This window comes from Scardinius erythrophthalmus (genome assembly GCF_964197995.2).
Source record: "Scardinius erythrophthalmus genome assembly, chromosome: 18".
NCBI lineage: Eukaryota > Metazoa > Chordata > Actinopteri > Cypriniformes > Leuciscidae > Scardinius > Scardinius erythrophthalmus.
In genome coordinates, this window is record NC_138238.1 from 15,245,083 (window position 1) to 15,265,569 (window position 20,487).

A 20,487-nucleotide genomic window follows, 5' to 3' on the forward strand; every position below is an offset into this window, starting at 1 on the left:
TGTTTTTTGGATGCGCAATTTTTTTTTAACTTAAATTCATTTTAGTGCACTTTGGACTGCATTTATAAAAACCATGTGATGGAAATATAATTGGGCAACTGTTGTCCACCTCAACTTTGCAAGTACAGAGTCATAACAGAAAGTAACCAAGCAATTACAAGGGTAAACTAGTTAACAAACACTACATCTGGTAGGTATACTCACAATATAAGTTTTTAGAACTGAGATGGATTTTGGATTCAGAATACTTCATTTGTGCATAAAGAAACATAACAATATCTGACATCTGTGCAACAAAAAGCACGCCACACGGCACAATAAAAGAATCATTCATTGCCAGAGTAATACAGGATAATAGACATTCAGATATGATATATCCATAATGATTGTAATCAAGCTCACAAGGTAAAATAAAATCCACTTTTTCAAATATATTTTCATCTGTACAGATTGTTGATAGCTTGATAAAAATAAATACATTTTTCTTCTTTTTTTTATTGCATTTTGTGGTGAGATGATACATTGTCAGATTGCTACTTTGAAAAGCTCAAACTGCATATGAGATGTGAAAACTCTTAAGTGCAGGGAGTAATTTTAAAACAATTACGCCGGAAACTAAAATCACTGCAGTTAAGATTAAAGTTGCTGAAGACCAAGATTTTACACAAAATATCTTTAAATCTTTGCCTCTCTTCACCTTTCTTCTCAGCTGCCTCTTTTGGGTAAAAGCATCCTATTCCATAATTTGCAAAAATAATAATAATAATAATAATAATAATTTTTTATTGCAGTTTTACCACAGTGACATACATGGTTTCTTACTTTCCTTTTAACATTTCTTACAAAAATATTTTTCTGTGATTAAAAGCACAGTGTAATGTCACTGATTCAGCTGCTACCTCGCCAGTTCAGTTCATTGCTTTGTTACATCAAGGCCTCTCTCCTTTCTCTCATTGGTAATACTGCAGAAAATTAGAAGTGCAAGCTTTTGTGTCTTTCTTGTTGCTGTTGGCACAATGACCCTGTGTTCTGTGAAAGCCAAACAGAACTCCAGCATTTGCTGGTGCAGAGAAACTTTAGAAAATTATTAAGTCTATACAGACTGATTTGTAGCTATATTTGTGTAATATCTGAGCTTTACTTGATATACATTATACATTCATATCTCATTGATAGACATTTTAGCTATTCCAGGTAATAGAAATTCCCAGGATTAATAGTCTTAATAGGTGGCATGAAGTCCATCTGCCTGCTTACAAACTTCTCTGACTATTTTTAATAAAATGAGTGGTTCTAGCCTACATCATTCTCAGTTTCAGATGAGTGTTTGTTTACAGCCTGTATTCCAGTAAAAGCCACAGGGTTTGCTCTGACCGTGTCCAAGTTTAGACTCTCTCCACATGACTGGGGTCGTATCCATCTGAAAACAAATAAAAATTATATTAATCACTTTGACTCAAAACCATAGCATGACATTATATGTCTACTAGAAAAGGAGAGCGATATCAGTTTAGAATAAACTTTTTTTTTTTAATCGTTTTTATACTAATATAATATAATATAATATAATATAATATAATATAATATAATATAATATAATATAATATAATATAATATAATATAATATAATATAATATAATATAATATAATATAATATAATATTGTTTTGGTCCATTATCTATTCTCGCCTGATTTGTTATGGCAATGAATATAATCATACCACGCTTCCCTCTTGTGGTGAAAAATTGCTCATTGCCCTCAAGTTTTAAGACCAGTTTTTGTGGCTTGGCAACTCATAATGCTACAGAATATGCCAGGAAAAAAACAATCATTATTTCCACTGGAAGTTGATTGTCTGTCCATTTTTTTTTATTTATTTTTTTTTTTTTATACCACACCAATTAAAACATATTGCTTAAGGTGACCTTTCCTAGTAATAGACTTCACATAATATACATCACACAATACATAAAGCAAAACTGTAATATTGGAAGCAGACTGCAATGTGTTTAACTATTACAACCTAAACAACAGCTAAGCTGACTGTTTGCCAACTGTTATCAACATCTTTAATAGGAACTATTATGAAGCTAAGATGTATCTACTCTTTAATGAAACTGAGAAAATCTTGTTTCCATATATGATTAAAACATTTTATATAGCATTTCATTAAAAATGTTTTTAACGTTATGAATGCTGAATTTAGTGTACTGACCTGAAATAAACAGCTTCTCATCATCCTCTATTGCAGACATTGTATTATCCACGTTGAATCCTTGTGGCAGAGTGATCTCTCGCTTGGCTACCATGCCACTACGGGGTAGTGGGATTGGACGTGCCATAGTCTTTGGTTGCTGCGTTGATCTGGCTTGTATCAGCTCCTCAGCTAACACTTCCTCCTGAACCCTTTCCTCATCCTCTTCTTGCATATAACTTGTCATGTCTTTGTTTTCTCCGACTGCATTCTCACCATATCGGTTCTCTTCCACTAGCGTTTCATCCACTTTTGTTGATTCTTTTAGTTCTCCCTCTTCTTCCAAGTCTGTCTCTTTGGCCAAGGTGATCCTGGTGATAGTTCTCACTAATGACTGAGAGCTTTCTTCTTTTGCATAGACATCGTACTCCAGGGATGCTTGGTCATTTGTGAATGAGAGGGGCAGAGGAGATGAGCAAAAAACCTGCAACTGGTCCTGTGGCGCTTCTGTTATCTCAGCATTAACTGTCTCCTTCTTGTTTCGCTTACTTACACTAAGAGTCAATTCCTCATCCTCGGCCAGTGGAAGCGACAAGCATAAGTTACTCGGAGGAAACTCTGGCAGCTCCAACACTGAAGAGACTCTCTGGCAGTGCTTCTCAGCACTAGGTAAATCTCCAGACTCCTCTCCTAGTCCTACCTCTGACACGTCTCCATGACTTTCCATAGACCTATCTAGTACCTCCTCAAACTCTCTACTGGCATTCTGCGTCTCCTCATTTAAGCGCATCTCTTTGGTTTGTGTTGCCAAAGCTGGAGCATCTGTGGTTATCAAATTACTTTCTACTGGTTTGCCATCAACCTGATCAACAACCAAGGCTTCAACTGGCACAGCAATGCCGAGAATCCTGGCAGCCCTTTGTTCAATGGATTCGTTTTCAGGAATGCCTTTGGCACACTGGACTTCGTACAGATTACTAAGGTCTTCGGTCTGCATACTGTTGGCCTTCTCTTGACTCAAAAGAGTCTCAAGATGTTCATCTGCCAATGTCTTTTCATTACTCCAGCTCATATAATCGGAATAAAAATTTTCGTCATCATCATCATCCTCAAAATTTGGCTTAAACCTACAATGAAGACTCTTGATCACATGGATGCGTGAGGACCTCCCTGATCTAGCAACCTCTGTGCTTTCTCTCCCAGCTTCCTTTTTGAGGGCTTTGGAGTTGAAGGCATTATTATTGTTCAAGCTTTGACTACCATCGGCAAACTCAGGGCTGTGCCTGCTCAGATCTCCGCTACTGTCTGATGATGTAATCTGCAAGGTCTCACACATCTCTGAGTTATCTGAAGGGCTGGTTAACATAGGTGACTCAGGACTCAGGCATGTGGGGGATCCAGAGGTCACAGTGTCTGGAACGGCAGTGTATACTGTTAAACCAACATCCTTAAGCATACACTCCTTTGGCACTGGGATATCCTGCCGATGCATCTCTGGATCTGTGTCCTCACTGTGCAGAATCTCAAAGTTGACATAATTATCAGTTTTGGTGACAGGTATCTCTTGCATATGGCTGTCCACCTCTGGCTTGGACAAATAACTTTTTGTTCCTTTGTATTCTGGATGGCCTCTGTTCCCTGAATTGGACATTACATTTAAGTTATTGCTTTTGAGTTGTGTCTCTGTGACCTGCACTATATGTGACTGCTGAACAGTTTCTTTCTTCACGTGAACTGGGGTGGTTTCTTGTTTTGTATTGTTGACCTCTCTGCTTGTGTCACTCAGCTCCAAAATACTGTTCAATGCATCATCCAGCTCCTCTATAGTCTGGTCAACATTTGGAGACTTCCCAGTATGATCCTGTATTTCCTTGTTAAAAGACTCAAGCTCCCCAATAGCATCCCATTTTCGTCTGTTCACTGGCTTTAGCAAGAACTGTCCAAAAACTTCTTGACCATCTGCTGTTTGCTTGGTCTTTCTCAGCAAAGGTTGACGGTCTGGAGATGGTGGAATTGATGCTGACTGGGGTAGAGTCGGGCTCCTTATACTTGAACTACTTCCAATCCCAGTTCTGGAGAATGCACTGTTGCTGGAAGGATTGAGATCCTTTTGACCTATCATGGGATATCCGTAGCTGGCACTACAGTCGGTTCCATCATCATTATCAGTGATTGCGTAACTGGAGGGATGGTCATTTGCAGGAGGATGGGTATTTCTGGAAACTTCCGGAGAGCCCGTCTGAGTTTCCTGGTTTCTGTACTGATCTCCAGGCCAGGATCCTGCATAGAACAATTCATTGTCTTGACTTGGATCGAGTGTCCTAGTATCTACAATCTCTTTCCTTAAAGGGGAACTTTTAATTGACAGGGAGCTGCTGGACTGTATATGTGTCTCTTTGCTTGATGTTTTTATAAGGTTTTGGTTGTCATGCTGCACCACTGTGTTTTCTATTGAATTAGTCACTTTTTGATTGTTATTTGGGTCAGAGACACTTTTGTTTGCTTGCATACTAATAGGGACAGAAACCAGGCAAAACATTGTCTCTTTCAGCTTCTTCTTTGAGTTTTTCTTGTTCTCAGCCACAGTTTTTGCCTCAAATTTCTTTACTTGTGTCACTGTCTCAATCAAACCCTGGTCTGAGTTGGAGTTTTGTTGCATTGTCATCTGAATAGCAACTATATTGCCATGGGCAGCTGGATGCCTATTGCAGTTTTTGTCAGGTATTGTGTTTGAATTGTGTGTCTCCTTCAACACTTCCTTGAGCATACTGTCCTCATTAACAGAGACACTAATATTGCTTTTACTTGGTTCAGTGCGGTCAAAGGGTTTCTCTGTGAGAGAAAAGGCACTGTCATTAGACTTCTCAGATATGAGGTTGACCGGAATCTCATTTCTGATGTTTCTGATTTTGTCTGCATCCGTTAAAGAGTTCCCATCTGTCCCTGCTCCTGAAATGTGTCTGACACGGGGGTCATCAAAGGGAATGTACTGAATGTTACCCATCCGTTCTTCACTGTAGCCTGGATACGCCTGTCTCCTGCAGGGCATACTTCTTCTTCCATCTCTGTAATGGTCTGGCCAAGCCATCCCAGTTTGCCTGATAAACCATTCCTGCACTTCTGTCATGGCAGAGCCCTGCATAAATGGGTCACCTCTATACTGGTGGTTAGCCATTGAAATAGGATAAGTTCTGTGAGCCCCTTTAACTACAGACTGCCTCCTGTATGATGGAGGAGGGATATAACCAGGGGGCTCTACACCAGAACCGCCAAGTTCTTGTACAAAGTACTCTTGCCTTGAGAAGGGCAGTGGAGTTCTGTCTCTGGCTCGAGGAACAAGCTCCCCTGTGAGCATCTCTGCGCTCCCACGCATCTGCTGGTGGACTTCGTAAGATGGAGGTCTGAGAGGTCGGCTGAATCTGGGTTTTGATAGTGGTGCGGACTGTGCTCCTGATCGGTCAGTCCACCGCAGCCTGCACTCTTTATCATTAAGATGCCGTCCATGAGGGTCTCGTGTGTGGTGGCCGTTTAACTTATAGCTCCCATATGAATCTTGTCCAGCAGTTGGTATGCTGAAGTGCTGGTGGCTTTCAGATTGCAGAGCCATTCTGGGCAGTGACTGGGACTTGTTTTTGGTTCTGGGTGGAACGGCTCCTTCAGCAGTTCGTGGCCTACGTTGCTCCTGTGCCACCTCGTTTTCAGATGGATGACGGCTCATGCTGGTCATCGGACGCCACTCCTCTGTTCCCAAACTTTGGTACTTTCTTTCAGCAGCAATTCTCCACTGGTGGAGGGCCATCTCTCTCTCTCTGGCACGTGCGCTCTCTGCCCGCCGTTGTCTTTCACGGTTATGTTCCTCTGTGCTCAAGGCGGATTCTGGCCTCCGCTGCATGCCCTCTGGTTTGTTGGGAACCCCTCCTCCACTTCCACGTGGGTCCCTGAAGTCTGCATAATCCAGAAGCACACTAAAGTCCTGACCTCTTCTCCGCCAGTAGGACACATCCTGCTCAGATCTAGGCTGAGAATGTATTCCTCTGTGGGTCTCAAAAAACCTGCATTAAAAACACACAGATGGAATTAAATAAATAGAGGTCAGCTGTTATATTTGATAAGCCATACTTTGGCAGGCAATATTAATAGGACTTGAGGATGTGAGATGAAGAGATTTAATGTACTTTTTTTAACTATAAATTTCTTGTTTATATTAAGAAATATTAATAACAACATATTGATTCATTATGTCAGTGGTTTTCAACTATATGTCAGTGGTCCAGACACAAAAATAATTTATACAAATAATAAACTGACAATGAAATTGTTTCTAGTTATATACAGTATACAAACATGAATATACTTAAAAGTGAAGTAAGCGAATTCTGAGAAAAGCTACAGAAAGTGGATCGAACCGAGCACCACAACACACATGTAGCTAATCAGCAGTAGGGGGCGTATACACTCATGATGGGGAGGAGAAAGAGTGAGCAAGAGGAAGATTTGAAGAAAGACTGTAGAAAGAGAGATGGCTGAGAGACATTACAAAAGACAAAATTTCAATGAAATTTCACTGGAAAAAGAAGGGTTATGATCAGAGCTTTAGGACCTGCATAAATATTAGAAAAGCTTTCCAGCGCTGGAGAGACCTACGCGGGAAGGCCTGGGTGCAGATGCATAGGCTGCGTTGTTTCTGCTCCGTACATGAGTAACATTGATTTTGCTATGTTTCATAGAACCAATATATGCTGTTGTTGTGATGTTAGCTATAGTAACAGGACAGTTTTTGAGTGTCATTGTTTGTCTGGAGCTGCTGACGACTAACAACAAACTCTTACTTGAGAACGTACTTACTCTTGTGTACTGTATGTTCATTTTTTATCCTCCCTTCTCCTTTTTTCCTCATCTTTGCTTTATTTTTCACAAAGCATTATTTTGCATTGCTTCAGCTATGATAGAGAAGCACCCACTCTTGCATTGCATGTTTGTGCATTTTGGGGGCGGAGCAATGATGACTGTTGATTTCAAATATGATTTTCAAAAATGTTTCTCAGGACCCATCTGTGTTCAAATCCCACTATGCCAACACACAGGCAACATCACACTAACATTAAAAGAAGGAGGTGCAGGCTGACAATGATGTCAACAAAGCAGAAGACCTCAAAGGCCCCAATAAACTTGGAGGTTTTAATGGTGCAAACACACCAAAATAAATTAGCATTTTATCTTAAGCAGGAACATGACTAACTTGTGTGGTGCAAAACGTTGAGTCAGCACTGAAGGTCTGTTCTCTCATCCAATATCTTGGCAGCAGAGAGCATATGATCTGCATGTTAAACAATTCTGACCTGCACTCATGGAAGGATAATCTAGCTTAGTAACAGTCACAGCAGTGGAGCTGCTTCCTGCACTGAACTGCTGAGTCTCAAAACATGTGACATGCAATTACTTAAAAGTGCAGAGATGCACTATAGCTTGATAGTATGCCAATAATTGTCAAAAGAGACATCTATTTATCAATGACATTTATGACATTCATAATCTATGACAAAGGGACATTATGACTGACTAACTGATGAATGTAGGGAAAAAATGACATTTTGCAAAATTCGTAAGGAAAATTAAGCATTCTCATGTAATTTTTTTCAAAAGAAAATTAATCTGAAGCTGCTCTGCGTCTGCGACAATGCAGCAGGCAGAATTCAGATACTCACCATGTTTTATTAATAATGCTGTTATATAAGAGATTGTTATAAGGAATGGAATATTGATCTGACAAAGGGCTCGTGGCCATGGGGAATGTGGTTTACTGCTGGCTCTGCTTGCAGAACTGAGCATGCTCAGCAGGGGGTGCTGCGGGCTTTCAGACAACATTGGTGTTTATTCCACTACAGTCCCGTGTGAAATGAGAGGAAATAAAAACCGCACTGCACTAAACATATTAATGAATTCATCTGCTACAGGGGGAGTGAGGTAGGAGAGAGTGCAGGGAAATGAGTGAGACTGAGGAAACGGAGTACATAAAAATGTAGGAAGTACAAAGAGGATGACGTGAGGATGAAAGAAAGTGCAAACAAAAAATAAGAAATGGAGGGAGAAAGGCGACAGGGGAGGAATTAAAAAAAAAGAAAAAAGGGAAAACTGGGATATGTCCTGGTGCAAAAGGGAAGTCCTTGACAGCTCCTACCTTTACGTAACACTCTTCATCATGCAAGACAGCTTAAACCTCAGATCAAAGGAACGAATGAAAAAGAAAGAAAGACAGCAGCAATACAAGAATGTTGGACAGAAGATGAAGAGGTCAAAAACAACTCATGAGCACAACTCACCCACTGTCCGTGGTCATGCTGTCTTCTGGCAAACGTCCATCTCCTAGGTTACCGTTGTCCACGTCTTGTGTCCTCTGCTTCCTGACCCTGTTTTCAGTGTCACCGGGGAATCCCCTGGCAGGAGCTTGTCTGATAACTCCACCGCTGTAAACATGGTCCCCCTCGTAGCCATTCACGCCGCTGTGTCCTTTCCGCTTCTCAGCGATTTCACACCGGCTGTCGCTTCGTGACGGCAGACATTTCTCATAGGTTGCAGGGTGGGGGGAAGACGACTGTGAGACGGGGACATTGTTGCTGCTCCTTTGTGGGACTTTGTATCCGTGAGAGATGAGAAGGTCTTCCACGCTGTACATGGCTACGCGGTGTGTTTATGCTTCTAGTGGTGTGTGTGTGTGTGTGTCCGTGCAAGTGTCAGATGAATTCCACTCCTAGTCCAGATGAGGCAAGCTCATGAACAGCTGCACAGGAGAGGCCATCGCTGTGAAAGAAAACGGGACAGAGGGGAGGGAGAGAGAAAGAGAGAGAGACACAGACACAGATGAAGTTAAAATGATTATCTCTCACAGTTTTTTTATAAGAGGATTGCTGCTCACAGCCAAAACAAAAAGGTCCTATCTTGCCACGAGAGAAACGATTCGTATTGCTGTCGGTCTGTCTATCCACTGACCCAGTCTTCTCTTCTCCCATCTGCCCCCTCTTCTCTTCTTTCCTCTGTTCTTTATCCAGAAGGAAAATCTCTCCAGAATGACTGCCTATCCATTCTTAGAAACTTTATCTTACCTAGGTGTGGAAAAAAATCTTTAGCCACCATGCCGACTTTAGCATTTGAGTTGTTAAAGACTTTATAAGAGGCCCTTTGTGTCTTTTATTTTAATAAGATGACAATTAATGACAAATGCAGTTTGTTTGGATATTTGAATATGTGTGGATCTTTAAATATACAAGAATAGAAAAACCTGAAATTACTTACAATGGAAAGAACTTTGAAATAAGAATTTCCCCAATGAGGAAAACGGTTTAATAAAACTGTTAAATAATGTCTCAATGAATATATTAAAAAATGCAAAAAGGTTTGCATGAATGTTAAGTTAAGATAGAAAATATCAACTACATTATTTAAAACCCATATTACAATGATGGTAATTCAGATTGTGATGAAACCTAATCTCATGGGATCAGATTTACATGTGAACATGCAACAGATTAAAAAGTAGTAGGCCTACTGGTGTAGACAACAGGTAACCAAAACAAAACCAGGCCTTGAAAAGTCTGAGCAAGACTAAGGAAAAGACTTAACCTGTCCTAAACACACACACACACTGAGAGAGTAAGAGAAAACAAAATTGCCTGCAATCTCCCACCATTGTAAGTATTACAGTTATTTCATTGATCTGCTGAGGGTGAAGTCCAATGGTAGCTTAGACTTCCACAATACCTTAATGTTCTCACAGCTTTGCATGCTGACTGATTCTGTAATCTCCCTTAAACAAGCTAAAGCAGAATCTTTTATGGAAAAAACATGATTAGGCCTAATTATAAAAATGTAGTCAATGACAGTTATCACCACAATCGATAAAAACACCCACAACCTTGCGATTATGAATGATTCACTTCTACCATGTTACAATTTTACATGTTAGAAGATATGGACTGAGATTGAGATTTTTCTGATGGCATTTTTCTGTTTTCATACCACATTTTTCCAAAAGAAAATGTCTGTTTTGATCTAAATGATGTTTGTCAGAAGTTGAAGGAAGCAGTTAGCAGAGGTATGACTTTCACATTTTCACACTTTCCAACCCAGATACTCCAGACTGATCCACATTCACCATTAAAAGCCCTCAGAGAGAACTGCCTCTCACAGCATCATCTAGCACACACAGAGGTCAAAAGGGGCAATAAAAAAACATTTCTTTTCTCTAGCTCTTTACGTCTCCTCTTGCAGAAACTCACACTGACAAATTTAGCAAAAAAAAAAAAAAAAAAAAACCTTAAAGGAAGAGTTTCCATCTCTACTGCCACATGGAAAATTCTTAATGTGAATTTTATCAATGACATTCATTAACACTAGTCATGTCTTTCAGACACATGTAGTCCACCTGCAAACACACACACACACACACACACACACACACACACACACACTTACTGTACATCTCACTAGTCAAATAATTAGATTTGTGGCACTGATCATGTGAAATCCTTTGTACAGTCGTTCAGATGTTATTCAATTGAAGCAAAAGATGCTCTTTGCGTAATTCTCAAATAATGCTGGATAACACGATCATAGGCTTTACACAAACTTCTGTGGTTCATATCAGCTGGTGAGCAGCTGTCAGTAAATTCTTATATTTAAATATTTATAAATAATTTATCGGTGCACATCATTATTTTTTCATTCATGCACCATATTAATCTTTAATTAAAAACATTAACTTTCCCTCCCCCTCGATGACATCTCTTCTCTGATGACGCGTGCACCGGATTGAGAGGAGGGCAATAATCCCTCCCCTCCAGCAACCTGTCACTCACATGACATCACAGCAATTAGCAAACAACAACAATCCAATCAATTCCAGATGGACAAAATCATGTCACGCACTAAAAAAAAATCTCGTTCGAGAAGAAAGAAGCAGTTTCACTCGGATTTACGTCACAATAGGGAAGAAAAGACCCAAAATCTATGTCTTCATCCCATTGCAACACAATAAATGCAAAAGCCAAAGACATCAAACAATTCAAGCCAGGTCCATGGAGACTCTAAATAGCATAGAAATGTCTGCCTGCTTCAGAGCACAGCTGACGTTTTCTCGATGACAAACTGCCTCTTAGAGCATGAGTAAATTCATAAAATTGCAGATACGTGATCTAGACTACATAGCTTTTTTTTTATTAATGACCTGCTTTTATGGCTAACACATGTCACAAGCTAAAAATGAACAAAAGCGCAGACAGACCAGTGATGTCATGAGGCTGCTCTGAGCCAAAACGCCACAATAGCAGTGAATCATTTAATTCCACGCAGATATTGAGAACTTTAGATTTCTTTTTCCAAACGCTGAAGACCACCTCTTTGTGTCACCCACTTCGTGTAAAATCCCTTATTTGCAGCTAAATGCTAAAGATAAAACCCATAAAGGTGGTGGGCCTCTTACCTCAGAGCAAACTGAACTCTTTTCCTCTATAGACTGCAAGGTTTGCCTGTGGAGCCAGCACTGCCTTCCCTCATAAATGAATCACACATTTTTAGGTCTGGCCTGCCTCACACCCCCCTCACCAGCAGTCCTGCAGAGCCCAGAGCTGCCGCCATGACAGTTTGGTGTCAACTCTTTATTCTTAGACTTAGTCAGATTTGTGGTATGTGTTTGTGAAAGAAAAAAAAGACCAAAAGAGAAAGCCCAATAACAATAAAAAAAAAAAATATTTAAAAAATTACATTTTCACTCAGAATCGGACAATGTGCTGAATTTTTGCTAAACTTTTTTATAAAAGTTATTATGCAAAAGTGTGATTAAGATGTACAGCAAGCTTCATTGACTGGGAATTGAGTAAAAAAAAAAGATTGACTTGCATGTCAGATGAAAAAGAAAGTCAGAGGTGGGTCAAATACAATATTTTGTATTCTTTGAAATAACATAAATCAATGAATCGTGCACATTAAGACCAGGAACGTGTATTAGAGAGTAAATAAGGTCAATTTTGATTTCATGTTAACTTCCAGTCTGGAGTGACAGAACAACTGCGATGAAGCTTATGATGAACGACCTCATCAGACTAATGTCTCCTCACAGATTGCCTAATAAGTGCCATAAACATGAACGTAATGGCCAACGCAGTTTTAAGCCTGAGAGCACAGCCACTGTACCATGACACAGCATCATCTCATTCACTGAGTCAAATGTAAATAGGGATTCTGAGTGTCTATGGTTAACCAAAATAATATGTTTTATAACAAACAATACAATGTCCACCCTGTCCTATAAAAAGTCCTTTCAGTGCCTCACCCCTTCATTGTTCAGTCCATCCACAAGGAACTGTCCCTTAACAGGCACGTGTTCACACTCGGACAACAGGCGCTTCATCGTAAACACCGTGACATCATCACTGTTGACCTCTTCTTCCTGAGGATGTGTGCACATTTCAAGAGATAGGGATGGCTTGAATAAGCCTTTAACATTTACATTACAGTAATTTAATAGATGCTTCATATATTTAATAGAATGGTAGACATACACTACCATTCAAAAGTTTAGGGTCAATAAGATTTTATTTTTAGAAAGTACTTTTGCTCAGCAAGAATACATTAAAGTGACAGTAAAGACTTTTACATTGTTATAAAAACAATCTATTTCAAATATTAATTGCGATTAATCACATTTAACATAAAAGTTTGTTTATATAATATATGTGTGTATATATAGCATTATATTTATATGTAAATTATATATATATATATGTAAATTGTATATATATATGTAAATTATTATATAAATATATATATATATATATATATATATATATATATATATACAATATATGTGTGTGTCTGTGTGTGTGTATATAGATATACATACATAATATACAGTATGCATACATAAATGGGTGTGTACACACACATAACATATACAGTGCTATTCAAGTTTAGACACCAATGCTAAAGTTGACTAAAAAGAGGAATAAAAAACTTTATGTTAACTTAATGCCTTAATTAAAAAAATTAGGAAAAATCCAACCTTTAAGGACACCAATTTTCTTTGTGAATAAACAATGTATCGTAAATAAATAAATGTTCTTCCTTAAAATACAGGGTGCATAAGTCTGGACACCCCTATGTTAAATTAGGCAGAAAATACCTAGAGATTGGCATGGTTTTATTTCAGTTAGCCTAATAGCTGGTTTGATTTACATTGAGAGATGATCTTATGGAAAGTACTCCATGCCAATCTCTAGGTATGGTGAAGGCTATGTGATGATGTGGGGCTATTTTAATTCCAAAGGCCAAGGGAACTTTATCAGGATGCATAGTATCCTGGATTCATGAAGTAACTGGCCTTTAAAAATAAAAATCTGCCTGCCTCTATGGGAATTTAACATAGGGGTGTCCAGACTTATGCACCCTGTATTTTAAGGAAGAACATTTATTTTTTTTACGATACATTATTCATTCACAAAGAAAATTGGTGTCCTTAAAGGTTGGATTTTTCCACATTTTTTTAATTAAGGCATTAAGTTCAATTTCCAAAAGATGATTTTTTATTCCTCTTTTTAGTCAACTTTAGCATGGGTGTCTAAACTTATGCATAGCACTGTAAATATAATAATATAACACAGATATTATATAAACAAAAACTTTTATGTAAGATGCAATTGATCGATTTGACAGGACTAATTTAAAATAACTGCTGTTCTTTTAAAAGTTCTATTAATCAAAGAATCCTGAATAAATGTATCACAGTTTCCACAAAAATAACTGTTCTCAACATTGATAACAAATAGAGATGTTTATTGAGCAGCAAATCAGCATATTAGAATGATTTCTGAGGGATCATGTGACACTGAAGACTGGAGTAATAATGCTGAAAATTCAGCTTTGCATCACAGGAATAAATTATATCATAATTAGAGAAAACAGTTATTTTAAATTATAATGATATTTTATAATATTACTGTTTATTTTACTGCATTTTGATATAAGATACTTATTTCTGAAAACTGGGTGAACCAGAGCAGTACAAAAGCTAATGCAAAAGAGAATAATGAAGGAAGTGAAGAAAGATTTATTTAATGTAGTGCTTGCTGATGATGTCTATGCCTTCAGGTTCTTTTTTTAAAGTATGTGATGGTCATAGTTGCCACCAAATTATTTATGCCTCTATTCTCTTAGTGACAGACCAAAGCTACAGCTTTTGAGGGAAAAAAACATTAAACAGCTCTTGTTTTGTTTGAGCTGTGGTCATGGAGCCATTTTGCTTTCTTTGAAAAGCGGGGTTTCAAACAATAGCCTACAAGTATCATGGTGTCACTGGCAGCACTAAAGAAATGTTTTCAAAGTCTGGTAATTCAATTGGCAGGAGGACCAGAGGATCATCAAAGTAGGAAGTAATGCTTTTCCAGGCTGGAACTAACCACAGCTGAACAGTACAGAGTCAAACAGTACAACTCAGTTCTCCATGTTCTCCTACAACCCTGAAAAATACTACATTTAGAATTTACCAATAGACAAAGTTACAATAGATTGTGTACGATCTAGATCTACATGCCATCTTTATAAAATCAGTTCCAACAGATTTAAAAAGTTCATACAGAAATTCGATTTTTGAGCCAAGCTGGGTTTATTTACTCGTCATTTAAACCTAACTAAACATTTAAAAGCATAAAGTGCCGTTTCTCTCCTCGCAGTCCTGAAATGTGCTGGCTCAAAATGAGGTCTTTGCATCCATGCTTGAACATACTGTCAAGGTCAACTGCTGCTCTGTCTTGTGCTGTTAATGTGGCAATTTAAACTGAACAGAATGGTCAGCACTTGACTGAAACAAATCAAAATTTATATGTCTATTAAAATATACGCCTGTGACTGTCACTAATGGGTGACATTTTCAATGTCATTCGAGACATTCGTGATTTGTACGCCCAATCTTCTTGTTTATGTCAGGAAGCACAAAGGCCTTGAGAAAGATGATCCAAAACCCACAAGAATATATAACAACCTAATCGTGACTATGTTAGGCCTTGTAGAAGGTTCAATGATTTGACCGAGGACGTCTACAAAAGCACGCATATAAAAAGCAACAATCAAACAACACAGAGTACGACTTATTCATGGTCTTAACACTGACGATAAGTACGACTTATTCACAACAGGGTTTCTAATGAACTAACCCGCATGGCTGTACATAATTGGAGTGAGGAGACTTGACTTACAGAGAGACGACAGTGACAAGGTTTATCAGTTAAAAACACTCTGATCAAAGGACTGGCATACACAGGCATTCTGCTAATTACGCTCTTATCCTGCCAAAGAATATGATCTCAAATGAAGGGGAAGAAGCTTAGAGACGTTTCAAAAAACACCACTGACAGGAAAACTTGGTGACTATAGACTATCACTGAAACTGCAAGAGCAAATAAAAGCCTACAGCAAAGTAATGACACTTAAAACTGAATAGGCCACCTAATACCAGTGCTATACTTCTGCTCATATACCCTTCAAACATTGAACAGTGAAGAAGGTTACAGTTATAATCAAGCTGACCAGTGATTCTTATCAGTTTCTATTCCTCCCCTGAGCTTAATCATGTCAGGCTTATGTATTTGACCAGAGGAATCCATACAGGAGCATTGGAAAGTTCAGTGGTCCATCTGTTTTCCATATGAGTTTAAGGCCTCTAATCTAATGTATGACATCATCATATGCAAGAGCTATTACCAATCCTTTACCCTGGATCTCTTTTAATTACCATTAGGCCGCTATTTCATTGCACAGTTTCATCTGCAGATGGTTGCACTTAGCTTGTTAAATGTTTATCACAACCAAAATGCTTCTGATCTTAAAGCAGTTAAATTGTTGATCCACCAGCTTTCATTACTATGCAATATATAAGGAATTTGTGGGGCCTAATGTCGACCACTATGCAACTCAAACTATTGTAATTAGTTTTGTAGTACTGTATATCTATCCAACTGTTTTTCATAAAACTGTTCTGAGGTGAAGTTAACAAAAAATAATACAAAACTTTTTTTTAATATTATAAAAATCGAAAAACTGTAATCCAAGTTTAAAAGAAACAGATTTTCAAATGCAGGGTCAGAATTTTGAAACTTCAGGTATCTTCTCCTGTTTTCTTTTCCAATACAGGCAACAATTGAAAACAAACTTATACTTTAATGTTATCTATTCTTTTAATGAGCAATGGCCATTCGATTACATTCATGATCTGAATGGGAACCTATGCAATGATTTGCCCTATGCTACTAAAAAAAAGGAGATTGTAAGAGCATTCTCTGTTTTTTTGAATGAGGCAACTCTATTCATTAATCTCTATTCTGGATTAGGTCTTGTACGCTCTATGCATGTTTACAAATGAACACACCACTGTAAAATTCCACTGAAATCTGAATGATTAACTGAGCGGTTTTTAAAATTAGGAAAGAATTATGTCATCAGTCTGTTCAGCAATGAACAGCCCTCACCACTTAAATGTGTCCAACTGCATGTGTGCATCAGTGATATCAGCACATTTCCAGGAAACAGACTCCAGCCTTTTCTCCACGTACCATTAGATAAGTGATGTTCTGTGATTCAGCTCTCTTCCTCTTCTGTCCTTCCATTGCCCTCCCTTTCCTTTAGACTTAAGGAATACTTAAGTAGACTATACTTTGGATGTACATGTTCTTAGTTCAGTGTCACTTGATGAAGATAAAGTTCTGTGAAAGAAAAAAGCACATCTTGAGGTCAACCAATATGGATTTTTATGGATAACTATATACAAGTGATATTGACTGAATACTAAATTGAATTACAATAACTGCCTTCAAAATAGGCCTGATTTAATAGGCCTATGGCTATTTTGAAGTCTCTTATGCTCAAGCCTGCATTTATTTGATCAAAAATACAGAACAAATTGTAATATTGTGAAATATTATTACAATATACTTTAAAATATAAATTATTTCTGCGATGCAAAGCTGAATTGTCAGCATCATTACTCCAGTCTTCAGTGTCACATGATCCTTCAGAAATCATTCTAATATGCTGATTTGATACTCCGTTATTATCAATGTTGGAAACAGTGCTTCATTTTTTTATTTTTATTTTTTGGAACCTGTGATACTTTTTTTTAGGATTAATTGATGAATAAAAAGTGAAAAAGAACAGCACATATTTCTAACCATATAAATCTTGTTTTATTCATCAAAGAATCCTGAAAAAAATCACAGGTTATAAAAAAATATTAAGCAGCTGTTTCCAACATTGATAATAAATCATCAACATATTAGAATGATTTCTGAAGGATCATGTGACACTGAAGATTGGAGTAATGATGCTGAAAATTAAGCTTTGCATCACAGAAATAAAATATATTTTAAAGTAGCCTATATTAAAATAGAAAATATTTTTTTGTAATTGTAATAATATTTCACAATATTACGTTTTTTCTGTATTTTTTTAATCAAATAAATGCAGGCTTGATGAGCATAAGAGACTTATGTATATATATATGAAGAGTTCAGATGCAAAAGCCTCTAAGTGCCATCTGAAATTTTATTTTAGAATGATCATTTTTATAAAGCTTGTATATTTAAGTTCAGTAATTTAACTTAAATGACAATTAATAGGTAATTTGCATTGCCATTTAAGTGAAATTATTGAACTTAAATATACAAGCTTGATAAAAATGATCATAGAAGAAAATTTCAGATGGCACTTAGAGGCTTTTGCATCTGAACTCTTCATATATATATATATATATATATATACATATATATATATATATATATATATATATATATATATATATATATATATATATATATATATATATATATATATATATATATTCCCCCCACATTACAGCTTTTTTTTTTGATTATTTGATCCTTTAGCCAAAAAAAGCTGTAATGTGGGTGGAAAATATATAGATAGACCAATATATTTTGTTATATTCTGCCAATATATCTTTCCCTCACATTAGACATTTGTTTGATCATTTGATCATTTGATCCTTTTGGCATCAACTTGACCAATTCACATTTTATTGTGATCAACCATTTGTTTTGCTTCTTCACCTTTCACAACAGCTTCCAACATGCAAAGCTTTATAACAAATGGCCCACATTCTTGCTTTTGAAAACAAAGATCTGTAAACCACATGAAGACAGATATGCTTGATTAGGTCCTTTCCAACAGCCTCTTAACAAGACCTTGGCAATCAAAAGACCTGTTGTACATTGTGCCTACTCTGATCACAAAACATCCCTTCACATAGATAAGGGCTCATTCTAAACCAGACTCCTCTGCACTGCTGGCATCTAAGTCAAGGTCAACCAAAAGCAGCCCTGCTTTTGAACAGTAGCTTCCCAACTGAGTGGAGTTACCATCCGGCGCAGAGTTGTTGACCTCGCACCTCACTGTTCGCATCCCGCGAACTGACACAGGTCCCTTCCTCTGCACGTGAGACACATGCCCTTTGATGTTATTCACTATAACCAGCCAGTGTCAACACAACAGGAGGCTGTTTGTCTGAACAGTTTAACAACAACTGCTGACACAACCAATAGAAGCTGCCTGATCTCCATTCACACAGGTATAATACGGGAATAAGCTACTATGGTTTTCAGAGAGGTCGACTTTTTTTGGGTCCCCAGTCAACTTGGTAACTTTTTTTATTTTGTGTAATAATGTGTCAAATAATAAAGGGCTGTCCACACCCAATAAGTATCATAACTATAAATATATAGTTTTAAAAATCTTCTTAATTTAAAAGAATAGCAGAGTCCGCACAGCAACTATAACGATAACGGTACAGAAAGATGATCCTATATTAGAAGGTTCACAATGACTTTTTCTAGCTGAACATTGACAGCCAATAAGAATCCATCCTGCTTTAAGAGCTCATTTAAATCAGCAGATGACAGAACTGAAGCGCGTGCTTAAAATAAACAGAACCATATGGTGTGTTAATGTGGACGATAATATCGTTCTTGGTGTGAACGGCCTTAACGCTACTTCGGAACGATGTTGTTATGTTTATCTCCTGATGAACGAGATTTGCGAGCGCCTTTTAACCGCCAGGTGGGAATTTGTAACTTATATTGGCCAAACGAAACTTAGACTATATGGTTATCGAAAAGTTTGAAAACACACTTAAAATACAGCCTGTTAATATGTAGGCTACGACGTATGCTAATTAGGGGGTTAAACAACACCCCCTAATTTTGGATTGTGCGTGTGACACCAAAATGATGGCGCCAGGCGTGCGTGTAGGATATAGCAAAACATGAATGTTGTTTTAAACATTAAAAAAAGAGTTGTTGTTAGCTGTGGATCTGAGCACTTCTGAAATAGGATAGGCTAGAAAATCCGTCTCCACAAAACTTGACATCAAAGTTATAATGGCATGCTGAAGCCCATTTCTCCTCTGCACTACACAATCTGCTCACTTCACCCTTTAATATAACACACATCTTGCGCACTGCGCCCGACCCCTAAGCACACAATTTACAGACAAGCAGCAAGCTGTCTGCCTTCTGGACTATTTTCTTTCCACAACGGAAAGCAACAAATTAGCTGATAATCATCAATGCAATTCATCTCAGTCCACAATATCATTCCAGCCGTGTTCGTGGTCATTTATTCTGTGATAGATGCAGGGACATTAGCCTAAGGGACGATAGATGCATGAGACCGTTATCTCACAAGTTCATCCCTTAGACGCTTCATTCCCTGCGTTTATTGAACGGCCCGGGTCAGTGTAACTAACGTCAGCAGCTGAAATCGCGTTTAATTCGGCAAGGTCTACAAGAAAGCCTCGTCAATAAGCCCATTTTCGAATATGTTAATCAATTTCGGTAAAACGGAACGTCCACGTACCTGAGATGTGCTCTTTTCGAGGACCGCGTCTAGTTCCTGATGTAGTGTGCTGAATCCGCTCTGTGTTGAGCATATCTGAGGGAAAGGTTGTGCAGAGGAGAGGGAGAGAATTGAGCTCAAATGTGTCTTGTGTGGGTCGGCTGGCGAGGGGAATGGTTCCTCCCAGCGTGTGGGTAAACTTTTACTGACGAGACTGTAACATTACCCCACCCTCCCCATCCCATCCCATTCCATTCCATTCCATTCCACTATTACACAAACCCAAACTGAGGCTTATTCATGCTGGACATGATAACTACAACTGTTGATTAATGATGAATAATGCGTTGTCTAATAAACATTACGCTGGAGTCGGAGACCAGCTTAAGAAGGGTTTTTAGTAG

The 20,487-nt window shown here is 37.9% G+C and overlaps 1 protein-coding gene across 3 annotated transcripts; it reads right to left on the reverse strand.

Moving 5' to 3' along the window:
• Positions 1-499: 499 nt before the first annotated feature.
• On the reverse strand, positions 500-20,246 carry jcada (junctional cadherin 5 associated a). 3 transcript variants are annotated; one of them, XM_081393174.1, is made up of 5 exons: positions 20,105-20,245; positions 16,789-16,938; positions 8,515-8,992; positions 2,216-6,246; positions 500-1,420 (listed from the first exon to the last, which is right to left on the reverse strand). In XM_081393174.1, exons 3-5 carry the CDS (start codon positions 8,865-8,867, stop codon positions 1,386-1,388), a joined length of 4,419 nt encoding a protein of 1,472 aa, XP_081249300.1. In that variant the 5' UTR covers positions 8,868-8,992; positions 16,789-16,938; positions 20,105-20,245; the 3' UTR covers positions 500-1,385. The 3 variants fall into 3 exon arrangements, with proteins under 3 accessions (XP_081249300.1, XP_081249301.1, XP_081249302.1); XM_081393175.1 differs by lacking the exon at positions 16,789-16,938 and having other exon boundaries at positions 20,105-20,246; XM_081393176.1 differs by lacking the exons at positions 16,789-16,938; positions 20,105-20,245 and adding an exon at positions 9,182-9,294.
• Between the last annotated feature and the right edge of the window lie 241 nt (positions 20,247-20,487).

What these genes read in the sequence shown, in the direction of transcription:
- jcada (XM_081393175.1), bottom strand. Translation starts at nt 8,867, where the DNA reads ATGTACAGCGTGGAAGACCTTCTCATCTCTCACGGATACAAAGTCCCA. An exon ending in AGCATGACCACGGACAGTGG is followed by an intron (nt 6,247 to 8,514) that starts GTGAGTTGTGCT and finishes TTTTTAATGCAG; the next exon opens with GTTTTTTGAGACCCACAGAG. An exon ending in TGAGAAGCTGTTTATTTCAG is followed by an intron (nt 1,421 to 2,215) that starts GTCAGTACACTA and finishes ATTTGTTTTCAG; the next exon opens with ATGGATACGACCCCAGTCAT.